Source organism: Solea senegalensis, linkage group LG9, assembly GCF_019176455.1.
Source record: "Solea senegalensis isolate Sse05_10M linkage group LG9, IFAPA_SoseM_1, whole genome shotgun sequence".
NCBI classification, from domain to species: domain Eukaryota; kingdom Metazoa; phylum Chordata; class Actinopteri; order Pleuronectiformes; family Soleidae; genus Solea; species Solea senegalensis.
In genome coordinates, this window is record NC_058029.1 from 20,193,651 (window position 1) to 20,203,745 (window position 10,095).

A 10,095-nucleotide genomic window follows, 5' to 3' on the forward strand; every position below is an offset into this window, starting at 1 on the left:
AAACATGAACACTGACATTATTCCAACCAAAACTGGTCCTCTGTTTTTGATTTATTTGACCCCAGAGTCACTTTTTTCTTTTTTTTAAAGAAAACAACCTTTATTTTGTATTTATTTATTTTTGTTAACTGTGAGGTGAAGATGACTAGATCATCTGTAAATGTAGCAAAAGGAAAACCGTGACACATTGCTGCCAGTAAACTACTGTGGAACAATAAAACAGTGAACAGAAATGACGAACTCGTGGTTGTGTTTTTGTCTTTTTTGTCTGATTGAGCTGTGTGGTTAAAGGAAATATGGAAAGAACAAAGACATTTAAGAAAGAAAAACAGACAGCTTTGTCAATTATCAAAGCTGTCAATAAATGTAGTAGTCGTTTACCAATCAATTTATTATTGTAGCCTTAAGTAGTTCATTAAGTTATGTGAAGAACAGTGAAATGAAGAACATTTCAGAATCTACTGATTACGGTTAAAAGAATCAGTTGGACCAACACAAACCTCTGTACACAGAATGAAGAACAAAGATGTATATTTCACACTTATTATTATTGTTCAATTGTCTAAAACGTGAAAAAAAGCACATCAAAGTTGTAACTTGGCTTACATTCAGTGTTTTATATACAGTTGAGTAGCAAATATACAGAAAAGGCCAAAGAAAATAAAAAGCCACATCACAAGAACCTTTTTTCACCACATACTGTATGTCATTCACAACATTAAAGTCACATTTATACAAAATAAAATGATAAATGTCAGGTTTGTTCAGTGAGCACACCTGCACTGTAGAACATACAAAAGTGTCTAAGAACACTAAATTCTGCCTCCCTGACTTTTTAAAAATTTCTTTTAAAAGAAATCATCAGTCAGTCTATCTATGATACATTGACGATCAAAGTAACTTCATGACAATGACTAATCCTACAGTTTCTTTGGTAAATTAGCTGTACCTTTCATGGAAACTCTTCAAGAAAGAACCCAGAATATAAAGAATGATTTCTCAGCACATTTTCTCTCCGTATCAAACTAAACAATTAACATTAACAGAGATCCCACTGTGTTTAGTCTTTATCAACAGTATGACAATATGCCACATACAAATATGTCTTAAACACCAGCAGTAACTAAGATCAAAGATCATTAAGTCTCAACACCAGATCTGTCTACACAGATTGAAGTCTGCTTTTGATTATTTTAATAATCAAAAAGTCACTGTTTAAGTTAAACGGAAGGCAATGATTCAAAGAGTGAAGGAGTAAGCACCTCTGAATGATCATCCTGTCAAAATGACTGATGTTCAAAGAGACTGTTATTTTTATTTTTGCACTGTCCTCATGTTCCAGGATAACTCCACGCCTTTCAGTGACATGGGTCAAACGGGAATCTGACGACGCCCCCGTGAAGCTCCACCTCCGTGTCAGACCATGCGATGACGTCTCCTCTGAGGTAGCTGCTGCAGGAGGCCAGGCTGTAGATGTCCTCGGCACTCAGGACATGTGACCACATGTGCAGGTCGGCCATCTCGCCCACAAATGCCTGAGTGGCATCAAAACGGCCCCCAAGAGTGTCCTGAGAAAAGAGACACAAATGAACAAACCTTTCTAGCCCTGTATGGTCGTTTTGGCACATAGAACAAGACAGAATCGATGTCCAGCTTGAATGGTTTCTGAAATGCAGATTAAGCCTGTCTGCTCCATACGACTCTCAAGATTCTGTGACCTTTCCACACTGCACACAGGAAGTGATTCATCTTATATCTAGACAGAGGAGTCTGGAATTTGAATAAAAACACAAAGAAGTGTCCTTAAAAAAACCTGGTAGATCAGCTGCTGTTTACACACAAACACTCCCTCAGTCCGGTCTGATAGTATTGCTTGACAGAGTCTGTTTTCGTTGTCGAAGAAAAATCCGAACTCACTCACAGACAAAAATGATATGTATTATATATATATATATATATATATATATATATATATATATTATTATTTTTTTTTTCTGCATCTTGAAAAAACAAAAACAGAAACGGCTTCCTGTCGTTACCTGTTCCTGTCCTAGGATGAAGATCCCTCCAGGCTTGATTGGGCGCCAGGGAGACAGGTTACTCCCTGATCCTCTCTGCACGCCGTCCTGGTAGGCCTCCCAATGTCCATCCCTTGTGGACCAGGTCACACACACATGGTGCCACTTCCCATCACTCACAGACAGGGGCAATGTCACCGCCTACATATGGGAGGATGAGGTGAGACATTTATAAAAGCGTTTCCTTGAATAATGTATATTTACTACAGGCATGCAGTTTGTTAATCATATTCATTTCCTCGCTCTAAAAGGTCATGTTTTTTGCTAGTGTCTGTGAGTTTGTGAGCAACATCATTTAAAAAAAGTTAGGAACATATATTTTGAAATTATTAGATTTTGGTAATCCAGAAGCAGATTACGGCTTTTTTTAAAACAATGCTTTTATTGTGAGATTTTCTTCAATAACTCTGCTTACACAATCATTATTGCTTTCAAAACAATCATGCATAATAAACCTCAGAGATCTGTGCTCTCTGAGGGCTTTCTCTCTTTTATTTTATCTATTTCTTTTATGAATTAACATTTTGTCCACAACTTATATTTCACAAAATCTGTCCGTTTTTAAGCCGTGCTTTCAAACAAGGAACACAGCAAAGTGAGCAACAATAAGTTGCAAATTATAAAGATATAAAGAAACATTTTAGAGGATATTTAAATATTGTTATTCAAATTGCTAAGTGAAAATATGTCACAGGAACTGAGCTCCTCCCACCTAAAACTAAGGTGAAACGTATAGAGAAACACTTAACTCCCTCATTTGAGGATTTCTCAGTGTTAATTTCGTGTTCCTTTTCTCTCACCTTGTCATCAATCAGCAGCTCTAAAGGATTGTCCCCCCACTCAATGAGCACCAGCTCATTGGACTGTCCAGGGGCGGAGTAAGAAAAGGGCGTCCCCATGCTGTGTCCCACGCCCGTCTTCATCCAGAGACACAGAGTCAGGGCGAAGATTTCCTGCAGCAGAGTCCTCTTCAACCGCCCGTACATGTAGTTAGTTCTCATGGGGAAACTGAGCTGGAAAGCATCAGGATTTTTCTTGCTGGGGCCTGTTTTCAAGGAAACACATCACACGCGATATGAATGAGAAATATTTTCTCAACAGAACAGTCTTAACTCAAAGTGTCCTCAGAATATTGAGGTTTCTACCATATCTAAAGATTGATGATGAACATTTGAAAGTCACTTCTGTTTTCAGTAACAGTTCACAAGATCAAGAAAACTGAGAAAACAAATGTAAACGTTTGACTTGAACTTACTGTAAGTTAAATGTCAAACTCATGAAAATATTCAGATTTATTTTACACCATATTTGGCAAGTCCTTTCTTCTTCTTCAGCTGCTTAATACAGTAAAGTACATTAAAGGTCCAGTGTGTAACATTTAGGAGTTTATGGGTTTATAGGCAGAAATTGAAAATGCTACCCATAAGTACTGTATCTTTCTACAAGTGTATATTTTCTTTAAAATAAAATATGTATATATTACTCCAAATATACTCCAGGTAATATCTTGTGCCTCTGTGTTTCTACAGCAGCCCAAATGGACAAAGTAGTCAAAGGAAGGAATGACATCCAAAGAGAGGGGTGAGTCCTTTTTTGATACAATTTGCAGCCTCAACAACTAGAGGTCACGTATTCTTACACACTGGACCTTGCGTTGTGGTTATGTGTTGAGTCGTTGTTGTGTACCTGTGAGGTGCAGCTGGTTGAGCACATTCTCTAGTTTGGAGTGGAAACCAGGTCGGGGCCCTGGTGCTCTGTAACCCGTGTGTGGAAACTGACTGTGATTGTCTGCTTCATTACTGTGATGGTCGTCATCATCATCATCGGCATCGTGGTCGTCATGACTACCATCTGCATCATGATGGTCGTCATTGTGGCCGTCATCATGGTGATCGCTGTGGTTCCTGCCGTCGTCGTGGCCACCGTGATGTCTGTCGTTGTGGTCATCATCGTGGTGGTCACTCAAGTGTCCGTCTGCGTGGTGATCGTCGCCGCCGTGATGGTCTTCATTGTCGCTGTGACTGCTTTGGTCGTCGTGATGGTGATGGTGCAGCTGCTCCTCCAGGGCGCTGATCTTCCTCTGCAGCAGCTCCTTCAGCGAGCTGGAGTAGGTGGTGGATGTGTTCCTCTTCTGCTGAGAGAGATTAGAGAGAAGAAGTGGGGTGAGGCCTTTATCACTGTATCACTTAAGTCACTTAAGTGCTGTGACTCCCACTTACAACACACAGAACGACGGCATCAGAGCTGCTTTGTCGGAGAATCATGAATCCAAATGTGTCTCTGTAGAGAATGTATTTTGCACCTGTCTGCCTGCTGTTTACAGCCTCTAACTATGTTGTACAATATACTTTTGAGTCCCTCTCACACTCTGTATCTCTGTATCTGCCTCTGCTTGTTTTCCTCTCACGTAATCCAGGCTTTATCCTGCTGCATGCCCTGATTACCAGTCTGTCAACGGAGATCATGATAATTACTGCTGATCTTAGACCCGTGCCACCCCTCCAACACACACACACACTGCAGCTTCTGGCATCTGTCTGTGAGCATGAATCCCTACATCAGGTAACAAAAGAGGGGCAAAAAGAGATGTAGATCACCCAAAGTTCTTCCAGAACCTCTCATAGAAGAGTCTCTTACACGAGTGACGTCCTTTTCTAACTCTTGCTAATGTAGTGATTGCCTTTGGTTGATTAATTAATTAATTGTAGCTTTGTCTAAAACACTTAGCAGGCATACTACTTAGGGATTTGTTTATCTGACTAATAACCCACTGACGTCAGCACTAATGTGCTCTCCTAGTTTGATTTCCTTTCTTTGACTCGCTCTCTTTGAAATGCACATGGCCTTGCTTAAGTTCCTGTACCTGTGTTGATGTTATGTTGCAGGTAAAAAGTTGAAAAAAAGTTTCCTCACCTGTAGGTTGTCCAGCCTGTCCTTGAGCGCCTGCAGCATCCTCTCCATCTGCTCCGGTGATGATGTGATGTCCCCCGGTGTCACATGTTTATCCTTCCCCTGGTTGTTGTTGCTGTTGTGGCCTCTGTCCAATCGTTGCCCCCCTACAGAGGGGTTGTGCGGTGAGTCTGGTATGAAGTTGCTGTTGCCATGGTGACCTTGCTGGTTGCTATGGTGCCCGTGGTCAGTGTGCGGGTGATGACTGGCCACCCCTGCATGATGAGAGAATGAGGCAGTGCCGTGGTGGTCGTCGTGAGGCGTCACACCGTGGCTGAAGCCCTCACACAGAGACAGCTTGGCTGTCAACTCTCTAATGGTCTCCCTCTGGTCCAGGATGGTCTCTTTCTGCCGCACAAGGCTCTCCCTGAGGTGGAGGATGGTGGCTTTGGCCTCCTCGCTCGCCCCCCACCACCCAGCAGGAGTTGCACTTTGATGGCCTGGTCCACTGGGCCCTGGCGCTCCTGTTCCTGGACCTGCTGTGGGGAAGCAGGAAGGGTCTGTATCCACAGGAATGGGGGTGCAGACAAAGCGTGGGTGAGCTCCGTATTCATAGTCTGACCCTGAAGTGGCAGATGCTTGGCAGAGGAGAAGTGAAAGTAGAGAAGACACAATGGGAGCAAGGTGTAGAAACTGAGAGTTCCTCATCATCTCCATCCACAGTTCAGCCTGAAACACTGAGGAGCTCGGCTTCACTTCACAGTGTGGGATGCCAGTCAAAGTAAAGACTGTCCCGATTTCTTTGCTGTTGTGAAGGAGACATCATGGATCAAGACAACAAAGTATCCTCTCATCTGTGAAGAATAAATCAAATTCTTTGATCTGTTTTTCGATGAGAGAATTGTTTTTCCTCTCGATGTCACGTTGTGTGTTTCTCTCTGTCTCTGAAGAGTGAACTTAACCTGAAAGACAAAACATCAGCTCTCAGATAAAGGTCAGTCACAGCGTGTGGGCGCAATAATAAGAGCAAGTGTCCAATAATGTGCTTTAGATTTGTGGTGTTTTGTGGTATAAAATATTTCCATTACACTCAGGTCAGGTCTATGTCACGTCTCTTTTTGCTGCTGTAGTTAGTGTCAATGTACTTAAACACTACGGACGACGACACGTTTTGGACCAGACTATAAAGGTCTTGAGTTGTCAGCAGTGTTTTGCCCTCACTGTCTGACCTGTATCTTTACATGGCACAGGCATGTGCCAGAACAACCAGAGCCTGCTCAGACAAGGATTAGTCCCAATGAGAGACGTGACTTCCTTAATGGAGCAGCCAGCGAGATTTCTGCTCCTCTCTTACTGAGATGGCTTTGACTTCCCAGTAGCCCTAGTAGTTCTTGAGTGTACTTTGATGCTTGATTCAGGATTTCATAGCCCAGTGAGTGGCTGATAATACTGAAACAGTGCAAATATGAAGGTATCACGTGTCTATATCATAAAAGGGGAGCTGACCTCTCTGAAACTGCATCATGTCCTTCATTATACAGGGTCGGCATTTTGAAATGGCACAGCCACCTGCTGCCGGCACTGAGTAGCCTCTGCGTTGTGTATGTATGTTTGTGTTGATAGGTCATGCATGATTTACTATACTTTATAAATAATAAAACAGAGAGAGAAGAAATACACATACACTAAACCTACACTCGTGTTAAGAAAGGAATTCTCTGCCTTTATTGAAATACCAACACAGAATATACCACTGCAGAATCATTTTAAACATCTAATTACATGTAGAAACTAAATGCTTGTAACGCACCTTTGTCAAACTGTAATAGTAATAGTGTCTAAAGGTGGAACAACTTGTGCCCTTGCAGCCCTTTTTGTGATTTACGGGGTTTAGTGAGGAGAGACAGATGGTGGAGGACAAGAATCGTCTCACACCCAATCTCCACTGTTAATTAACCTAATTACAAAGACTTGTACCTGTGACCTTAGTCAGAGATAAGTGAGCTTCCTTATAATCCACGGACACTGGGGTCGTTCACCATCTCTGCACCATATGGTCAATGTGGGTATTTAAGTTGTGTGATTATTTCCACATTAAAAACTGACAACAGCATTTCGACCTGTCATTGAAACACATAGTGGATGAAATGAAGCACTTTCTATTTGTTTACAACCTCATTATCAACATTGTTGGGACATTTTGTCAAAACACAGAATGGAGAAGAAAAGCGTGATGTGTGTGACGTGTGATGCCAAAGCAAACGATTTTTAAACAGTCCTTTCTTCTTAGCACTGTTATTGTGCTATAATATCTATTATACATTTGTAGTTCATGAGTCTGTGCTCCCTCTCTGACCAACCAGAAAACATAACTCTAGATAAAATGAAGAATAAAACTTCACTACATTCTGCAATGAGGAAAGAATTGTTCATGAAATGTTACTATGCAATTCACTTTGGTTGTAAATTCATACCTGTTGAGCTGTTGAGTTGTTAAATACAAAGTTGTGTTAATGATCAATAAAGAATAATCTATATTTTGTAAAAAAACGTGCAAATCTGTAAATGTTTCCTTTAGAGCTGCAACTAACGATTGTTTTCATAATCGAGTAATCGTTTGTCCATAAAATGTCAAAAAACGAACAAATGTCCATCAGTGTTTGTCAAACCAGGAAATGATGATGATCTTGAAATGTCTTGTTTTGTCCTCAAACCAAAATGATTCAGTTTTTAAGGATTTCTTTGTTATATGGAGCAAAGAAACCTAGAAAATATTCACATTTAAGGAGCTGAAACACTCAGAAATCTTGTTTTGATCATGAAAAAATCTTCACACCGATTAATCGAAAAAAATAGTTAACGATTAATTTTATAATCGGTTAACCGAGTAATTGTTTCAGCTCTAGTTTCCTTGTCTTTGCCTGTAAACAGGTAACAGGTCCAGAGAAACACTGGCTCTTCACTGGTCTTCTGCTTAAAACGTGTGATGACAACACTTAACACAGTATAAACAATATTAAATACACTGTTTATCTCCTTACCTTAGAGTCGCTGTGAGTGCAGGTGAGTGCGTGAAGTTGTTGTGAGTGATTAGAGTGAGAGAGATTTATTCATCTCCTTATGTCCCTCCCTCATATAATCCTCTCCTCTCTCCTCCTCTCATCCCTTTCCTCCTTGTTGTTGTTATTTCCTGGGAAGACCACACCTCTTTTCCTGTCACACTGACTTTTTTGGCAACTCAACCATCTCTACGCTATGTTTCCATTGGGTTCATCTGTAAGTCAGTCCTGTTAGCATCTTCCTGTATACAGGAAGTCTTTCCTCTCTTTTTTAGACGGATCAATCAGAATCTGTTTGTGATGAGTTGGTGATCAACCCAATATGTTTTACCCCACTGATATTTTCATTTTCAAGAAATCTCCATCTCTTCTAATTGTCAAAACTGTAAAAAGAAATCATATCTATTTCAAAGCTCACTGGATTTGAATGAAAATGGAGTATTTGGATGCAGGATCAGACTAAGCTTCAGGATCTGATCCAGATTACGGATTTGGCGGCAAATTAATTTAACATGGTTCACTCCCATCTCTTCTCACTCCAAGTTCAGATGTTTAGAGTTTTTATTTCAAACCCATGTACAACAATTACCATGACAATACATTTACATTACATTTGAAAAGGAGTAGGCAGAAGTATAAACTAATGTGTACCTGTACCCCATTCCTATTACACACAACTCAATTTATACACTACTTTATCCCATCTCTTAGTATTTTATACAATGTTCTCAGTACAACACAAGAACACGTCTGGCTTTAAACACGACCATTTCCATCACCGTCCCGGATTCAACTGCTGTTCATCATATTCTTTTAAACTGATTTGTTTTTACTCTGCTTGAATTCAATGTTAGACTGTTCCGTAATTTAACCCCCGAGATTGAAACACACATACTTTTTAAAGTTGTCCTGGCACACTGCCTTTTTTAATTTAGTTTCCCTCTTAAATTATATCCCCCTTGTCTTTATTTTATTTGAAACTCAATGATTTCTTGCTTTGAAGATGGTCATCGTTATCAGCAGGTAAAGTTCTATACAGATCCAGAGAGTCTTCTCAGTCCAGTGAATGAAAATGTAAACATTTTAGCTGCCATTACAGTATGTGAGATCTTTTTGTGGGCTTCCATAGTTTGTAACTCACAGGTGACAAAGTGTTAAAGCCTTAGCATGTGTCTGTGCTCTCTGAGTGATCTTGTTCTTCTTCTTATTGTCCTGGAACATTAGTTTTGTTATTATCACAGAAAATGATATTTCCCTGACAAACAAATGTTTAAAAATATACTGTATACATTTTATTCCTTCAAACAGAACACAAACACTGGCTTCAGCTCCTCCAGGACAGCGTCACACAGCTCACCTACATCTCAGCACGGGACTAATTGGCCTGATTAATTCTGTGTCTGACTGGCAGCCTGAGAGGACGTGACGGGACAGCAGATGGCTGCTGTGAGCTCAACACACAAACAACAATGCAGGCTGAACCATGATTAAGAGCAGACACTTATACTTACATTAACTTTAGATTACAGGTTCAGACACAGTGGCATATGTTGGACTACTGTGTCCTTGTCAGGCTTCTGGTTAAAACATACACACAACAATGAAAATCATTTTTGTTTTAACACAAAGTCACAGAATAAAACTGAGGAATTTCTCGTCATTTTACTTCGTATTTCTCACAGAGCCTTATGAAATATAAATCCCCAGTTCACTCTTTTTTTCTGATGAAGCGCAGCGAAACTGCTGTCAGTTTTGGGTGGATTAAACCTTTAAAACATGAAGCTGGGGGTGTTGAAACTTTATTAACACAAGCCAGATTTGTTAATGTGAACATGTTCTTCACACCTTTTTTAATAGTAACTTTTACATACAAATGCACTGCTTAATTAAAATTAGTCATCTAGCTATGCAATTTTTGTAACATTTTGGACGACATACTAAACGATGGCATTTTTGTCAAATTTTGAACGACATACTAAACTATGGCATTTTTGGCAGATTTTGAACGACATACTAAACTATGACATTTTGGTGACTTTTTGGACTTCATACTAAACTATGACATTTTT

General features: G+C 40.1%; 1 protein-coding gene across 2 annotated transcripts; it reads right to left on the reverse strand.

Annotated features, from left to right (window-relative positions):
* Window positions 1-103: 103 nt before the first annotated feature.
* On the reverse strand, window positions 104-5,921 carry si:dkey-283b15.2 (neuronal pentraxin-1). 2 transcript variants are annotated; one of them, XM_044033648.1, is made up of 5 exons: window positions 4,992-5,921; window positions 3,765-4,212; window positions 2,879-3,123; window positions 2,040-2,219; window positions 104-1,568 (listed from the first exon to the last, which is right to left on the reverse strand). In XM_044033648.1, exons 1-5 carry the CDS (start codon window positions 5,682-5,684, stop codon window positions 1,359-1,361), a joined length of 1,776 nt encoding a protein of 591 aa, XP_043889583.1. In that variant the 5' UTR covers window positions 5,685-5,921; the 3' UTR covers window positions 104-1,358. The 2 variants fall into 2 exon arrangements, with proteins under 2 accessions (XP_043889583.1, XP_043889584.1); XM_044033649.1 differs by having other exon boundaries at window positions 3,765-4,209; window positions 4,992-5,686.
* Between the last annotated feature and the right edge of the window lie 4,174 nt (window positions 5,922-10,095).